The sequence below is a fragment of the Vanacampus margaritifer genome, chromosome 2 (genome assembly GCF_051991255.1).
Source record: "Vanacampus margaritifer isolate UIUO_Vmar chromosome 2, RoL_Vmar_1.0, whole genome shotgun sequence".
Taxonomy (NCBI): Eukaryota; Metazoa; Chordata; class Actinopteri; order Syngnathiformes; family Syngnathidae; genus Vanacampus; species Vanacampus margaritifer.
In genome coordinates, this window is record NC_135433.1 from 39,091,104 (window position 1) to 39,108,603 (window position 17,500).

Genomic DNA, 17,500 nt, shown 5'->3' on the forward strand with positions numbered 1-17,500 from the left:
CTGGATTGTTGCAATTCACAGACCCCCCACAACCAATCAAAAGCTTCATAAAAGCAATCAAATGTTTCAATATCATCTCCTCAAACTCTTTTTAAAATGTCTTAGGGCCTTGATACATATTTACATGAACCGATGAGCTGACTAAGCAGGGGAATAGGTGGAAATGAACTTGCGCACAAAATTACCTTAATGGCTAACTGGTTCTTTCTGCACCGAAGCATTACAGCGACTAACTCGAATGTATCAGATTGACACTCGTTATTATCTAAAAAATATCCAAACTTTCACTCTTGAGGCGATACAATGCGAGGCAGACAGCTCAAACATTTGAGCGAGGTAATAGATTTGTTCTCAAACTGTTTGGATTGGTTAATAATTTGTATAAACAACAGACAATGTGGTATTGATTTGGAAATAAATATTAAATTAATCATATTTGGACTTTGACATGTTTGCCTGACAGCAATATGTGTGCAAAGATATTAAGGATGGGCGAGTGCCTGTACCAGGTATCAGTACATATTCATACGATACCTGGCCTTATTTTAAGGTATCGGTAATTGTGAAGGCATCCGATAACAGTATTTGTGGCTGTTTTGCAATTAGACTAAAAATGAGAAGAATGGAAAATTGCCATTAATTTCATGCAATGTTAAGTACCAATGCTAGTCTTTCCTTAAAATGATCGTCATTTTTTGGTTGGGAAATTTGATGTATCAAAATGTACTTGTGGTATCGGTACTTGATATTAATGACTACTCAAGAGTACTCACACTGGTATTGATCTGAAAAAAAGTTCTATCCAACATCTTATTTTAACTAATTCACTGCCATTGACAAGTATATTTGTTAATGAAAGGTTTACATGTCAATTACTGTACATTTTCTCTATCATTTGATAGATTCAGTTTTTGGGTCTTGAAAATGTCAAAATGTTCTTAACTGGCTGCTAGTGAAGAAGCGTTGACTACAGGTTGTAACGCACTTTGACAAAATCAGTTGGGTCAAAAATAACCCAAAATGGGTCAAAAAGGGACCGTTATTTAAATAACCAAAAAAGTTCGGTCAAATACCCCCCATTCCCGCCCCACCCCACCCCCCATTCAACTCATTGGGTTATTCAATTCATCCAAAAACTTTGGAAATGAATAACCCCACAAACAACCTAAAAAAAAAAAAAGGTTGATTTGTGGGTTATTAATTTAATTTGACCAAAGTTTTTGAGTTATAAAACCCAAAAAGCTGGGTTGGCTCATTTTTGACCCAATTCAAATGGGTTATTTAATCAATTCAAAACGAACCAAGCAACCCCAACAAAATGGATTATTAATTTAATTTGACCCAACTCTTTTTATTTTTTTATTTAAGTAATAACCCATTTATAATAGCCATTTTTGGGTTGTTTTTCGGTTATTAATTTGACTTAACTTTTTGGGTTTAATAATTCAAAAAGTTGGGTCGGTCCTTTCTTGACCCAATTTGAGGTATTTTTTACCCAACTGTTTTTAAAGTACACTCTTTCAAAATCATTCAAATTTTGACACTCATCTCTCTATGCCTCCTGTCAGTTCTTCACACCAATGTCCATCGGTTCCACTGGCTCCTTCTTCCGCTCGCACTCTCAAGACTCCAACAGCGCGGGGCTGAGCAGCGCGGGGCTTAGCAGCGCGGGCGTCAGCAGCGCGGGCGTCAGCTGCCTCCTCCGCACTCTGAGCAACGGCGACAGCGAGAAGGGGGGCAGTGCGGTTCTGGAGCGGGGGGTGGGCTCTCTGGACAGCGGGCGGCTGCACGTCATGCTCCGAGGCCTGCAGGGGAGGTTCAAAGAGGAGGACAAGGAAGACGAGGGCACCCTGGAGGACAAGGCTTGGGGCCAGAGGGATGAAGGCGGCAGCATGGAGGGAGGGAGGGTGCAGGTGACGCTCAGAAGCTTCCCAGGGGGGAGATTGGAGCGGGAGGAGAGGACGTGGGAGGAGGGGGACGTGGAGAGAGGGGGTATGCAGAGGAGCAGGGTGACCACCATCGTCAGAGGCTACTCGGGCGGCTTCGGAGAGGCCGAGGGTGAGAAAGACGGAGGGTGGGAGTCTGAAAAAGTGGACGAGGGAGGGCTTGAAGGAGGGAGGCTGCCCGCCATGTTTAAAGGTCTCAGTGGCAGTTTAGGGGGTTTGGAGGACATGCTGTCCTTGGACGGCATGGGGGAGATGGACAGGCTAGGCGACATGGACGTGAACATGGGGGACATGGGGGTGGTGAAGGTTAGGAGTGAGATGGGGGTCAGGGGTCACTCGGGGGTGCAGGTGAGCATGCGGGCCTCATCCAATCAGAACTCTGTGAAGAGCTGCAGCGTGCGACACGGATCCAAAATCAACATGGCCACCGCCGCCATGGACATGATGGAGCTCGACTGGTCCGACAGCGATTAGAAGACACGCCACGAAAACACAAACAGTGTGCGTGTTTAGTTACAAAACTTTTATTTGTTCAAATGTTCTTTTTTTATCAAAAGCAATAAAGTCAACCTATGTGTATGTACTGTGAAGAGAAAGGAAACAAAGTGATGATTACTGTCAATGTTAAAGGCTTCACCTGTGTAATTTACTGTACTGCATAACACACTGTATGTCTGTGTGTGTTTTCTGCTTAGTATGTAGATTTGAGTAGATTTTGATCAGATGTAACTGTGATCTTGTGTGTGTGAATTTTTGCCATTTTCATTTTTCAATAAAAAAAAAAGACTTATACGATTCTAGCCTCTGTATATAGCAGTGCTTTTTGTTATGAATGAATGAGGAGACACAAATGGGCATTTTACACAAACACAGACGGAAAAACACATTACATATATATATATATATATATATATATATATATATATATATATATATATATATATATATATATATATATATATATATATATATATAAATAATAGAAATGACCCCAGTTGAGTCACACGCTAAGGAGCAAAGCCACTCCGGCCAGGACCCATTTGGCAGGCCGTTCCCTTGTTTTCAGGCTCAGAGTCCAAACATAGGTGGGCCCTCTGATCTTGGTCTTATAGAGAGGACACTCGTAGATGTTCCTGGTCTCCTGGCGGTCGTTGGGAACAGCTCGGACAGAGATGACGGGCATGGCCGGGGTCAGCTCCTTTAAACATGCTTCTGTGATCACCCCGGCCTGAGTATCCCACCTGGCCCCTACAAAAACATCAGAAAACGATCATCCAATTAGTGAAGGCCATTAAAGGAAGATGATCCATGTTGTAGGCAACTACCTTCCATGTAGAGTCCATAAACATAAGCCCCCTCTCTTGCAGGCTGGTTGAACTCTTCCTTGAACTTTTTGGTCACGTCCACAGTCAGGTTGACTTTATCCAGGGGCCACTCGTTCTTACGGGCCAAGCTCTGCATCACGGCTAAAGATCAAGAAAAAAAATAAATCACATTTTTGAAATAAAATACTAAATGCAGGTTTGCTCACGGTATGAATGTGCATTACCAGTGAGGAAGGACTGTGGGTTGAAGAGTCCACTAAGCCACACAACAGTGGGTAGTGACAGATCCTGAGTCCAGCTGTCTAACTCTTTACAACGCTGTAACACGTCATTGTACCTGACACACACACGCACGCACAAAAAAACAACATCCACGGTATTGCAATCTCTGAGCGGTGATGCACACGATATACATTAAATAAATTAAAGTACACACCCATTTGGATCCCATGAAATAATAAATATCAAAAATAAAAATAATCAGAAATGCTGTCATCCCAAATGCATGTAATTTTTAATTTTAGGATGACTGTATTTTATATATTGTATATATCTTATATTGACACTGTTAGAATAAATGTACATAAGTTATCCCATATTTACTCTTACGTACAGTATCGCAAAGCACGACTCATGCTCTTGCAGCTTCAAATACAAGAACTGTGCCCTTATCACAAGAGAGCGACTAGAACATTTTGCGGTTGAACTGTTGAACTGTTGAACTTGGTGGTTTTAATATTGCTGCTGTGCTCTCCTTTAGAGCAGCAACGGCTGTGTAACTAGGGAACGCCCGCAAAAAAAATAAAAAGAGAGGGCTCGGGAGAATGTGCTTCAGAGCGGTAGGAGATAACTGTGCACATCTCTGTCCATTCTCCTCGCGAGCAAAAAGTCTCTTGTCTTCCTTCCATGTGTGTTGTTTATTAAATGTTCTAGGTTGACTGAACCTGACAGACACTCTGTACAGTGTTCTTTTTGTTTGTGAGTATTTTGTGGCTGCGTTTGTGCTCTTTCTGAAATTACCTAAATTGGCCACAAGACGACGGCAAGTTCTGCCTAATGTAAAAGTAGTGCTTTGGCATCATTTTTGTCACAACTATAGGCAATAATAAAAAAAGTGTAGATTTTTTTGCTAATTGTGGAAGGATGTGTTATTTGCTATCTACTGTTTTGTGAGACATGAAATGTGCCATGCATACAGTAATCTGCTTCATTGTTATTCATTGAAGTCGCAAAGGAGGGCAAGGAATTGCTTTCCAATATGTTGTTGATTACTGAAATTGATTTTAACACAATTCGACCATTCAATGATGCCCTGAGATACAAGTTTAACCCATTCCGTTACTCGAAACGTGTATCCAAATCATCTTTCCCTATTGAAATGAATGGAAATGCTATTAATCCATTCCAGCCCACTCACCAAAAATATTGTATTAACAGCCCTCCATATACAATGCATACTTTATATGAAAAAAAACATTAAGTAATAGAATGCAAACTGTTTGTGCATCATAATTAATTCATTATAAATCGAGTCACCTTTATCTCAAGGCTTACCATATGGCGAGGCCGTAGGTAGACGGGTAGGCCAGCTTGGTCCAAGCGTCAGGGACGTTGTCAAGAAACAAAGCCGCCTGGAGCTTCTCCATCTCGGGGGAGATTGCAAGCTCACCCTTGACAAAAAAAAAAACGACGCGATTACACAGAACAAAACCGGCACAAAGCCGTGAGTGAGGTTTCAGCTTACTCTCAGCCCCAGGTCAAGCTCCTTGAGCGAGCGCCGTATTTCGGCGATGAGCATGTTCATGCGCTCACACTCCTGGAAGCAAACCAGGATGTAAGGAGACCGTTCAGCTGTCTTGGCGGTGATGTCTGTCATGTTGTACTGCTCTGGAAGCTTTTCCAGAACTTCATCCAACACTGTTTTCACCTGAAGTTGTGGTAAAAATAAATACAAATAAAATATAAATAAATAAATATAGGAAACCCTAACCCTAAACTAAAAAAATAAAATAAAAAAATGCCCATATATATATATATATATATATATGGGCATTTTTTTTTAAATATATATATATATATATATAAAGATACATGTATTATAAAAAAAAAAGAATTAAAAAAAAAAGGAAACAATCGTACCATACTTGGTGTCATTACCTTCTCCTCCAGGGTCCCAGAGGCCCCTTCCCCCATGACAGCATCAGGAGACTGCAACTCCAGCAGCGTGTGGAAAAGATTATCTGACGTCACGGTCAGGAAGTCAATTTCTGCGTTGGTGTGCAGCCCATAATGGACAGGACTCTCATGGGGCAGCATTTCATCTATGAAGTTGTGGTAACCCTGGAAGACAACCCAATACAGTTTGATGGGGGACATTTACAAGGACAGAGAAAAATCTGCATCTCTTAATCTGAGGCCATGATCCTCAATTGAGAAAGGATGGAGGATAAGATGGTTGTTGTGGACATGTTCATGAGTGAAGTCAAATATTGGAGCATGAGATGCGGGCCATTGCTGAGTCTGCAGTGATGCGGACTCTGCATCACTCAATGTAGTGAAGAAGTTTCAATTTACCGGTCGATTTATGTTCCCGCCCACAGCTGTGGTCAGGAGCTGTGAGTCGTGACCAAAAGAACAAGTTGGTGGGCACGAGTGGCTGAAATGAGTTTTCTCCACAAGGTGTCCTGGCGCGCCTTTACAGATAGGGCGACAAGATCAGTCATCCGGGCGGGGGTCCGAGTCGAGCCGCATTGAGAGGAGCCAGATTAGGACGCCTCCTTGGAATGAGTCCATTCAAGTGAATGAGAGCGAGTCCCGAATTTCAATTTATCCCCGTTTTTGTCTTTATTTTAGACCTTTTTTTCTGTAGCAACTTGTGTGCTCTTTGACTGACATTGCGCAGTATATAGCGGTCCTAAAGTGGCTAATTGAAGCTAAACACTCAAATTCAGACCTAATGGTTGTAACCTGCGCCCAAAATATTCGTTATCAGGACATTTCCCCTGGATGAAGAACTACGGCTTGATAATGAGCTTCCTTATTTCCACCATCTTTCCTCAGTAACGATCGAGGCTGTCTCAATGGCAATGAGACGATATGCCTGGTAAGTCTGATAAGTCCGATAAGTCTGGGCTTCCCCACTTCAGCTGCTGCCGATGGATATTCAACACTGTTTCCTGAACAGCTTACCTTGTAGTCCAGGTTGGACGGAACCAAAAATCCTGGAGCTAATGCTAGCTTCCGGTCAAACTGCAGATAAAAAACAAAACAAAACAGTGCTTGCTTTGATATCAGAGTTGTTACTCTACCTGGTTGTGAGTAAGGTTTACAAGCCAACCTGGTTGGTCTGCATGTATTCTTCTAGGTATGTTCTGCAGAGTCTTCTGTCCCAGTCATCAGTGATGTGTCCCCCATACATGATCTCACCAAAAAGATAGCGCAGGTCCTCCCATGGCACCTTCATCATGAACACAATCATCACATGTAACTCCTCATTAGCATCTCTGAGACGTACAGAAGCGACACCTGTGCATTCGCCTCCAGATAGTTGTAGAGGACATTCACTGATATGGTGAGGTCTCCAGTATTGAAAGGGTACTTCCTGTTCCATCCCTGGGGTCCGAACTTCCTCCGCTCGGCCACGCAGGCGTGGAAGTAGCACAGAGAGAATAGGATGGTCTTAAACTCCTGCTCGCGGCTACACTGGTCCAGGATGCCCTGGACAAGAAATGACACACTAAATAAATGGCATCATTTGGCTATTACGGTTCACCTTGACTTATGAGTTTTAATTTATTCTATGACCAAGCTTGCTGGATTTTCCGAATTCAAACTCTGGCTCACAACACAAGGGAGGAAAAAAAAGATGCAACTTTTAGGACCCTCATTCATTTTGGTTAGTCGGTAGACTTAAAATTGTATGGATATAACTACATTTTATTTACTTATTTATTTATTGTCTAGATAAGTTCAGTGCTTAAGAAGTGTAGTCTCCAATGTCCCCAATGTTTACATATCATTGTTTCATGAAAATATAGTTCCAGTTAGTTTTTGTTTTTTTAAAAGCATTTTTAAAGCGTTTTATTTCGTTAACGAAAATATTTTTTAAATTTTAGTTTTAGTTATTTAGTACGGAAGCGTATTGCATTCACTTGAGAAAAAAAATACGTTTTAGAGGGAGCTTTATTTTTTTGGAGTATTTTTTTTCTGTTTTTATTGAATATTTTTCATATATATTTATTTTTATATATATATATATATTATTTTTAATAAAAAAAAATCAGTTTAAAAAAATATTTTCCTGTTTTTCTGAATATTTGTTTCTGTTTTTCTGAGTAATTTTTCCCTGTTTTATAAAATATTTTTTTCTGTTTTTCTGAATATTTTTGTTTTCAGTTTTTCAGAATATTTTTCCCTCAGAGATTAGAGAACAAACCACAATACAGTATACACATTCATTCCTTTATTGAGAGCCAGTAAGTAAACATGACCATTTTATTGCATATGGAGGTATGCGGGAAAGCGTCCGCTTCCGCTATTAGCGAGTCTGCAAGTCTCTTGGAGTTCAGAGGTAAAAAAAAAATAAAAAATAATCCAAAAAACAGAACACCAGCTCTGTTTTTCGGAATATATATGTATATATATATATTTTTTTGGAATAATTTTTTCCCCTGTTTTTTTAAATAATTTTTGAAATTTTGAATAATCCGCCGACTCCTATCCCCTGTTTTTCTGAGTATTTTTTTCCTCCTGTTTTTCTGAACAATTTTTTTCAGCCTGTTTTTCTTAACTTTTTTTAACAGAAAAAAATATTTAGTAAAACAGAAAAAAATACTCTGAAAAACAGAAAAAAATACTCAAAAAAACAAAGCTCCCCCAAAAATTAGTCAGAAAAACAGGAGTTTTTTTCCCCCAAGTGAATGCAATACGCTTCTGTAATATAGTTAGTTTTAGTTAACTAAAATGACCTTGATAGAAATACAGATTTTTTTTTTTACTTGTGTTTGGAGGACCTTGACAAAAACTGAATCCCAATTGTTATATTGAGGGGGATTTGATTATTTTTCTAAATCATTCAGCCCTAATTTATTCGAAAGCATGGCAGACACTGACCTGGTCAAAGTTATCCAGTGCTGCATGCAAGTTAGCATGCATTCCTGTTGGTGGCTCGTTGGTGACCTTGATAGCATTTTCGAGAATGCCCTGTCAAAAACAAAACATTAGAATGCAGTCAAATTAATAGCACTCTCACAATGTCAGTCGAACAGAAGCATTGTTATCTTTGTATAAATTACTTTTTTGGAAAGCAAGAAAACCAAACAAGAAGAGCCCTCGAGATTCAACCGTTGCGGATTACAATGACCTTGATGGCTGACAACCTACACAAAAAATCCTTAGCAAGCACGTTTTATATTGATATTGTGACAAACATATTAATGATATTGGATTGTGTACCTAATGTTGTGACTTATATTATGACACTTGCCGCACGTACCTGCGGGATGATGTGCTCCTGGATGGTTGCCGCAGGTTCAGCGCTCATAAACACCCTGTAGTCAGGATGACTGCCTTCACAGTAACGCTCCAAAAGCTTCTCCAGCGAGCCCAGCCAGCGAGCAACCAGATGAATGTTCTGCACAAATATGGATAATATTGTTCACTGCTAAAAACATTACATTATGTTATGTTAAGCTAAGATCAACGAAAATAGGTTACATTAAATTAGTTGTGAGAAAGTGGGATTCAAAACAAAAGTGCTGTGTATGTATTGTTAATCATATGTTAGTCCAGAAAGTGGACCTGCAATATCACCCAGTGACCCTCCTTTGCCGCGGTTTCCATGGCAACCTCAGCCACCACTTCTTGCCCCTGTCCCAAGGACACATTGTGAAGTTTGCCAAGGTCGATGGTGAAGCTCAACTTTCTCCCTAACGAGCAAAAGAAGTACAGAAATAAGTGCACGTCTGTTTTACACTTGTTTACCGTACGTCTATGCACTTCCGGTGTTATACCAAGCGACTCCACATCTTTAAGTGGGTCCACTCCTGGAGAGAGGATGAAGAACATGGGAGAGGCTGGACCACTTTCTCTGAAAGACTTAGCAAATTCTGTTTTACGACCTTCTGTATATTTCACCCCAAGCTTCTCCTCAACAAAGTTCCTACAATGGAATCAGAAAATTGTATTTGATAAGACCAGGGAGTATCAAGAGGGAACCAGACTGGATAATATTCTGTATTCCATAGAAAAGATCCTCACTTGACAGCATATGTCATGCGGTCAGGTCTCAGAGCTCTCATCATGATGAGTTTCTGCAGCGAGCTTTTCCCTTTCCACTCTTGAGGGAACTTCTCCTTCTCGGGACACTCGGACTCCACCAACTTCTTCCAGCGCTTAGGAGAGCCTTCAATATCTCGGTCCAGACCCCGAAACTCATCAGTGAAACTCATCACCTATGCAAAACAAAGGTTGAGTTTATGGATCTAAAATTAAAATGGCCTTTTCTAGCGTAGTGTTAGCAATACTGTTAATTTTATCAGCCATCTTAATATTTAGCCTCAGTTTTAGTCCAGTTTCAATCATACGTGTTAGTTTTTATTTTATTTTTTATCATAGTTAGTCAACCTCATCCCATTCTTATTTAGTCACCTTTTAGTCAACTATAAGAAATCCTAATTTTATTTGTCTAGCTTTAGTCAACAAAAACTGTCAACATTTTAGTCTAGTTTTAGTCAGCGCAATCATTTTACCCCTGTATATGTTTTTGTTATCAGATTATGTTGAACATTTCAGATCTAAAACTACTTCGCCTCAATTTTCCTCTCATTTTTTTTGATTTAAAACAACTTCACATACAATTACAGTATATCAACAAGTGGCTATTCTGACTCCATGCTACAAACTAATAAATTAGTTAGCGGTCTGATTAACACTGTTGGAACATTATAGCTGTTGAATTAATGTCCCATTATAAACAACCACTACCAAACTTTTTATTAATTGACCACAATTACTTTGTGGTGAACTGTGAGGTGTCTCTTCAGGTTTGTTGTGTTCTTTTCCAGCTACCTTGTCAAGCATTGGGTTTTTCTCCACTTCATTGTAGCGATAATGTGTCCATATTTCGCATCTTCTCTTTCTGCCAGTAGCCTAATGCTTTATTTTAAAAATTTTTTTAGTTTTCACTGTGAATCCACCTCTTGTCTGTCCCATGTGTTTGTGCACGTTGCACTCGCAAGCTGCAGATTTGGAAGGGGGTGTGTCACTGTGCGTTAGTGACAGATTAAATGAGACATTTTAGAAAATCATACTTTTTGTCTCGTCTTTGTTTGTGAACTAAAATGTTCAGAGATTTTAGTCCATACAGTCGTTAAGTCAACTACATTTTCGTCTCGTCTTTATCAGTCAATGGAAATGCATACTGATTCAGTCCCATTATTGTTTATTAATGGTTTTTTTGTCTAGTTAAGTCTAGTTTTCATCCGTATGTGAGAAATGTGTGTTGTTGGCAAAAATATTTTTATTTAGTTTTTGTTAATGAAATTAACAGTAGTTAGAAAATAAATAAATAAAAGCATTACAAAAAGTCATTCTAATGAAAATTTTAATGATGCCAAGTGATACTAAAGATCAGGATCATTATCAGGCATGCTGAGCTGATTATATGAATCAGGTCTGCTCGTGGGTGGAAAAACCTGCAGGACTCGAGCCTGGAAATCCAGACTCACTCGCGGCTTTTCCGGAGAATGAGTCTGGTCAACCGCCTTATCAGTCGCATTTCGGAGGAGAGGCAAACCTAAGCTAACAGACAGTGGAATGAAGCAATGAGCGAAGAGCGGACGTGACGTGTCGTTTTTATTTAGTTTTGAGTATTGTTTTTTTTTTTTTAGTTAGTTAGTTCTAATTAATTTTCAGGGTGGTTCTGTTCGTTTTTATTAGTTTTCGTTGTTTCAAAAATATTTAGTTTTAGTTAGTTTCTGCATTATTTTTTTTATTTTTTTGAGTGTGTATTACTTGTACGAAGAAGTGGCAAATCCAGGTCCAGAAAGTAAACCCTGCCACAGTTCAGCCACTGAGCTAGCTAGCTCCCTAGCAGGTAAATGAGCAAGCTAGCTAGCTAGCACCTGGCCACATATGCTTGTGCGCAATATTTAATAAACACCATGGTAAAATGAGAGAAGTAACTAATTTCTTACCTAGTGTTGCATTTCGTTGTAGCCTAGGAGCGACATCATCTGAAGGTACTTTTCTATTGGCTGTTGCTAGATTACGTCACTTAATGCTATAATTATAGTTGGTTTTAGTTAGCTTTGTAAACATAAAATGTAGTTTCAGTTAGTTTTATTAAAAAAAAAAAAGCATTTTAATTTTCATTTTATGTCGTTAACAATTTTTTTTTTTTTATTTGAGTTTTTTCGTTAGTTTTCGTTAACTAAAATAACCCTGGTGAAGAGTGACATTGCTCACGAAGACGACATCACGCAAATAGACAAATTTGATTGGCCGGCCTGTTTTCGTCCAGAGCCGGTGTCTATGGGCACCTGTCCAGACCCACTTTCTTGAAAAAGAAAGTGGGTGTGCCTTGCCAGGCGAGCATGACTCTGGACCTCGAGGACCAGAATTGGTGAACCCTGCAGTAGAGGGTCAACTAATCTACTACTAATACTACTCCATCGACATTTACAGCTTGAAGTCAATTAATAGCTAATCCCATTTTTTACAAGACCCATTCACTCTCCAAGTGGCGTAGGGAGAATTTTCAGCTCTTAAATGTGAACAACTGTTAGATTAGGCCTCTTTGCCACACACAATTGCTAGCAATTCGTAACTCAAGCTAGGTCGTGAAATTATTGTGACCTTTCTCTTGCTTTTACCTGGCCTTCTTTATCGATGCGGCACTCTTGGTTTAGGGCTAGGGAACCCTAAGCCTGTGTTGAGGTGGCCAAGAGAGTATAATAAGAACAGCAATCATTTGACAGGGCGTTGGACCTTCTGCATCTGGCAGAAAAAATCTCCATGGCCATCTGTTGATCTTTTTAGCATCCATTAAATAGTTCAACTGACAATATGCAGTCTTCTGGTAGTCAATGTTAATTTAGGCAAGCATTAAAGATAAACAACCAGCAAACATCCTCCCTATGCTTTTCAATTGGTGCAGTGACCCGGATACTGTTACAATCAGAAACGGTACTGAACCCTGCTCCAAATAGCGGAAAGGTGCGAGTGCCACTTGGCTAAAAAAAGTATCACTTCAACATACTTCCTTGACACCAATTTCTATTAAGACAAAGTTTTGTTGGCATGTTGTTGCATCTTAGAGTGTTTGACAAAAAGTACAAAAAACATTAATAGACAATCACAAGCAAACGTATACATTCGTACATTGATTTAAGGAAACTTGTATAGACCTGCAGTCATTGAGAAATTGTGTCCACTTTTTCTCAATGAGGTCGTCTCCGTACCTTGATGGCGCTCCATGCAGCATTGGAGAGGAAGTCCAGAGGGCTGACGTAAGAGTGGTCGATGTTGAAGCGCAACAGAAAGTCAAGCTCGCGCACATCTATCTTCTTACTCATCAGGAGCAACTGCGGCCAGGGAGATTATCGTCACCAATGACAAACCTTCAGACACAAGCGCGCACATACCTGGAAGGCCAGTTGTGCAGTGAAAGTGAGCTTGTCTCTCTCAAACAGCCCCATGCTGATGAAGTTGAAGGTGGAGTAGGTGACACAATCTATAAGCGTTTTCACTCTGCTGCTCACGTCCTCGCAGGCCTCCGCCATTTCCACTGCTTTGTGGAAGACCACGTTGAATGCCTGAGGACGCAGGAAGGTTTCCTGTTGGCGGTGGCCGAGCGCGTGACGCGGCATCTCGGGTTACCTTCAGGCTGAACTGGTACATGGGGTTGATCTTGTTGAGGTCGTTCATGATAAAGTAGAGCAGTGACGCTCTGACAGCAACCGGACGATAATGCTCTCTTGCTTCGTTTATCTTCACCTCGTTGACTTTCGCTTCCACCACCTGGGAAGGATGTTGTTTGATTTGGATTTTTAGTGAGCAGAGTTTGATGATTTTTTCCCCCAGTATTCTTAACTCATTCACTGCCATTGACGGCTATGGATGTAAAAAATTAATTTGAGCTATTTTTATTAGTTTTACACTTTTTTTCCACTTTTATTAAGAGTGTAAAAACCTAAAAAAATATATATATTGTACATTTAGAACAGATATAAAAATTTGTGATGAATCGTGAGTTAATTATTGAAGTCATGTGATTAATTACAATTAAAAAAAATAATCGCCTGACGCGATTAAAAAAAAGATTATTAAAAATTAGGGGCGTCAGGCGATTACATTTTTTTATTGTAATTAATCGCATGACTTCACTAGTTAATTCACGATCACAAATTCTATATCTGTTCTAAATGTACAATCAAAAAAATTTAGGTTTTCACACTCTTGTTAACAAAAATGGAAAAAAACGTTAAGCTAATAGAAATAGTTTAAATTAATTTTGGACGTCTATAGGTGTCAATGGCAGTGAATGAGTTAAAGGGGAAGTCAACCCAAATTTTTTTTATTGACAATAATCTGTTCTATGTTCTATCCCCGCTAGTCTAAATACAGTATTCTGGTTAATATTGAGTTAGTGGAATATGAGTTAGGCAACAAAATCCAGCAGTTTCTACCAATATCAGAAGGCGGCCATTTTGTCACTTGCAGTCCCATGAAAATGACATCACAGTTGCTCAGGTCTCAGCTAACAACCAATCACAGCTCAGCTTCAGAAAACAGGTGAGCTGTGATTGGTCGTTACCTGAGCCCTGAGCAATTGTGATGTCAGCTTCAGTCGACAAGTGGCAAAATGGCCACTCCCTGAGATGGATAAAAACAGCTGGATTTTGCTGCAAAACTAATAATCCACAAATGTAATATTGTAATACACTAGTTAGGTCACATACAATATTATTGTCAATAAATATTTAAGGTTGACTTCCCCTTTAACATACTTTACATACGTCTACTTTTTGTCACCAAATTGCCAGATACAACGGGAGGGCTGCATCTTTGTCGGCCTGGTCCCAAATACACTAAACTAGACTTACTTACCCCGGCATGAAAATGACGACGCACCCGCGCTCTCTACTTTTATGTTTATGACCTAAAAGCATATTTAGTCATAGTGGCTTTTTTGCTGCCGTACTAGAGTGTGTCCAACTATCAAAGGCACATTTCTTGTGCGTTTTAACATACTTGGCCTATCATACTGTAGATGATTCTAATTTGATCTGAATTGATTTTAATTTTTATGTCATCACTATTGCGATTCCGATTAACTGAAGCACAATTGAGAATTTCATCTTTCTCTCACTCAAAGGATCGGTCCAGTTTACCAGTAACCTGAATGGGAACAAGCGCTATGGAAAATTTCCCAACAAATACCTTCATCTCAATCTCAGCAGCAGTGTGCTTAGTGCTCTCTAGCTTCTCCACCAGCAAATTGTCGCCCAGAAAGTTGCTCTCCGCTGCAGACAACCTAGTCAGCAGCTCGTCCTCCAGGAGTTTCAGCTCAATCTTAAACATATTCTGATGCTTTGTCAGCTCGCTCTGTTAGAAGTGAAAAACAAAACAAAAACTTTCTGTAGAAGCACCAATGGGGGATTTTGTAAAGGATTCAACACAAGGTACCTTGAGATTCTCAAGATCAGGCCTCTCCTGGTTGACAACCTGAGCAAGGAGCTGGTCCTCTAGTCCGTCCCTGGTCACAGTAAAATTAATAAGGGTGGTCTGGGCCTGGATCTCTGGTTTATAGTGAGGGTTGGGCAATTTGGTATGAAGGATGAGTCTGAAGCCAGGATGAAAGAAGCACTCCTTGTCGCCCACCTTGATACAACTGCAATACAAGTTCAAAACGGCAAATTGTAGATATTGGACTGATTTATTTTCTTTTTAAAAAACTGCAAAGGCATGCAGTCACAACAACCATGTGATTTCTTACCTGCCCTTTTTGATTGTGTGTCGACCCAAAAGCGGGTCAAGAACCGGGTCAATTGTCTCCTCTATGTTCTCGATGAGCACGGTATTTCCAGCCACAACAGCTTGTTCGATCACATCCACATAACTGAAGCAACAAGTGGAAGAGGTTTGAGCAATCAATCGTGATGTCAAACTATTGCAGGATTTGCTGTAGGTCCTGCAAAGAAGAGGGTTTAATCAAACGTACCCCTTTTGACTCAGACTGACAACCTTGAGGCCGTTGCCATAGCGACTCTTGATCCACTTGATGCCCTGCAGCTGAGGGTCGATGAGGAGAGGCCAGCGTTCACCTCAAGCAAAACACAAATCACATTCATTTATTAGCCACAGATTTTATTCGATTTTTTTTTTTACACTGTTGGTAAGAAGAAGAAGACATGGAACATCTTTTTGACTTCATTGTGTCTCTCATGGACATCTGTAGAGCCAAAAAAGCAAATGAATAGATTCCTATAGTTGCATTGGTGACTGTGGTAACAGTGAAGTGAATCTTTATGCATCATCACTCACAATTAGTGTGGATGGTGGCATTCTGGGTGGACATTTCGTCTCCTGGCAAGCCTTCATTGTTCCACTGGGCTACCATGGCATCGTCAGTCAGCATGCACACAGGATCCAAGTCTGCCGTCATGGGAATGGGTACCTTGTGGAGAAGGAATCAGCATAAATGATGAATCCTTCGTAGGTGGAAGATTATAAATATTAGGGGTGCGTTAATTTTGAGTTAATTTAAAGTTTCTTTAACACCACAATTTTTTTAAACACGCGATTAATGACCGCCCCTTAAAAGCCCATACTGGGGGAATTCCAGTCACAACGCAGCAGACATGTCCAAGTCAAAAATTTAGCAGTAATAATTTAATTTAATAATTTAATTTAATAATACATGTGTTTCGCTGTGGCGAACCCTGAAGGGAAAAAACAAAAGGGAGAGAAGAAGAAGATATATTTTGTGGAGACTGGGGTCAAGGTGTATTTTACAAGTTACTTCATTTTAAAGATTAGATAGCTCTTAACTCTTTGACTGCCAGACGTTTTCAGAAACGGGATGCCGCCAGTGCCAGCCGATTTAAGCATTTTGACTGATCTTTCAAGGTCCACAGAAAATGTTGTGTTTCGACTATGGAAACACACATACTACCAAATGAAAGATTGAACTCTCATCTTTCATCAGAAAAAAGTTTGTTTCTACCTTATTCCGTTTTTCAGTCATCAATAATAGAAAATGGTTACTTTCACCAAAATGCTCTGTTTTGAAACAAAAAACGGAGAAAACAAGCTTTTTGTGAAACGATGTTATTTCATGCACTCTAGTGAATTGTACACTTCTTTTTGTCCATGAATGATGCCACAAACACCTATATAGTGCTTTACTTCTGTAAACCACCACCACCAACAATGAAAAAGTGTTTTTAGATTGCAAAATACGTTTATTTACATTCAACAGTGTAACAATTTGACAAAACAATTTCGCAAACTATTTACAAATGTGTGCAAATGTGGTACTATTTACAATTATGTGGATGTTTCAAATACAGTTTTTCTTTTTGTAACACTCCCCTGCGTGCAAGGAGACGGAGCAGGATTTGCACAACAGATTCATTTCACTGCGATTGCCCCTTTCGCGTGCAGACGTTACACTTTCTTGACAGCCTTTTTTTCCGGGGAATAGCAAGTAGCAGACTGTACCCACTACTCCGATGAATATGCATTGGACTCGGGGTACTCTTCATCGTCCGATTGAACGTCCGCCTGTGCAGAAGTACTCGGTTGTGCTCCGCGTTTTCCGGTGTTAGCATCGCTAGCCGGTGAGGCTTTATGACGTGGTCATAGCCGCCGCGTCAACGCTTCCATCTTTGTCGTCAACGCTTCCAACTTCGGCGTCAACCTCGGAGCCACCATCATCATCATCGTCGTCATCAATGTGCTCTTTAGCACTGGTCGATGCTTTTCGTCTTTGAAAAAAATGCTCAAGCGTGAGCTGCTTGCAACCGGTCGCCATTTTCGCTTCCCATCCCCAGCCATTGTCCCCTCTAGCTCCGCCTCTCGTCTTCTACTGATGCCTACCCAATCTTGTCAAAAGAGAGTCATCGCTGCCATCTACGGGCCAAAATTAGTCATTAGGCTAACTAGATCTGCTTGAAACTTTCACTACAGCTGGCCAAGGCTTTCCTCCACCCGTTTCCCCCCAAA

General features: G+C 40.2%; 2 protein-coding genes across 2 annotated transcripts in view; one reads left to right on the plus strand and one right to left on the minus strand.

Annotated features, from left to right (window-relative positions):
- Nucleotides 1-2,755, plus strand: part of map3k20b (mitogen-activated protein kinase kinase kinase 20b) — a 15,305-nt gene extending 12,550 nt beyond the window's left edge. The window contains exon 11 of the mRNA XM_077556331.1: nt 1,569-2,755. Coding sequence (XP_077412457.1) covers nt 1,569-2,420 — 852 coding nt within the window. The 3' untranslated portion in view covers nt 2,421-2,755. The remainder of the gene's footprint in view (nt 1-1,568) is intronic.
- A 191-nt stretch (nt 2,756-2,946) lies between these two features.
- dnah9l (dynein, axonemal, heavy polypeptide 9 like) overlaps nt 2,947-17,500 on the minus strand; it is a 57,183-nt gene continuing 42,629 nt past the window's right edge. The window contains exons 67-88 of the mRNA XM_077559211.1: nt 15,818-15,950; nt 15,495-15,597; nt 15,270-15,392; nt 14,960-15,164; nt 14,714-14,878; nt 13,151-13,291; nt 12,916-13,086; nt 12,733-12,855; nt 9,530-9,723; nt 9,283-9,431; nt 9,071-9,198; nt 8,766-8,903; nt 8,384-8,473; nt 6,797-6,988; nt 6,609-6,728; nt 6,461-6,520; nt 5,429-5,611; nt 5,016-5,198; nt 4,826-4,941; nt 3,496-3,608; nt 3,272-3,412; nt 2,947-3,194 (exon numbers count right to left, since the gene is read on the minus strand). Coding sequence (XP_077415337.1) covers nt 2,947-3,194; nt 3,272-3,412; nt 3,496-3,608; nt 4,826-4,941; nt 5,016-5,198; nt 5,429-5,611; nt 6,461-6,520; nt 6,609-6,728; nt 6,797-6,988; nt 8,384-8,473; nt 8,766-8,903; nt 9,071-9,198; nt 9,283-9,431; nt 9,530-9,723; nt 12,733-12,855; nt 12,916-13,086; nt 13,151-13,291; nt 14,714-14,878; nt 14,960-15,164; nt 15,270-15,392; nt 15,495-15,597; nt 15,818-15,950 — 3,219 coding nt within the window. The remainder of the gene's footprint in view (nt 3,195-3,271; nt 3,413-3,495; nt 3,609-4,825; nt 4,942-5,015; nt 5,199-5,428; nt 5,612-6,460; nt 6,521-6,608; nt 6,729-6,796; nt 6,989-8,383; nt 8,474-8,765; nt 8,904-9,070; nt 9,199-9,282; nt 9,432-9,529; nt 9,724-12,732; nt 12,856-12,915; nt 13,087-13,150; nt 13,292-14,713; nt 14,879-14,959; nt 15,165-15,269; nt 15,393-15,494; nt 15,598-15,817; nt 15,951-17,500) is intronic.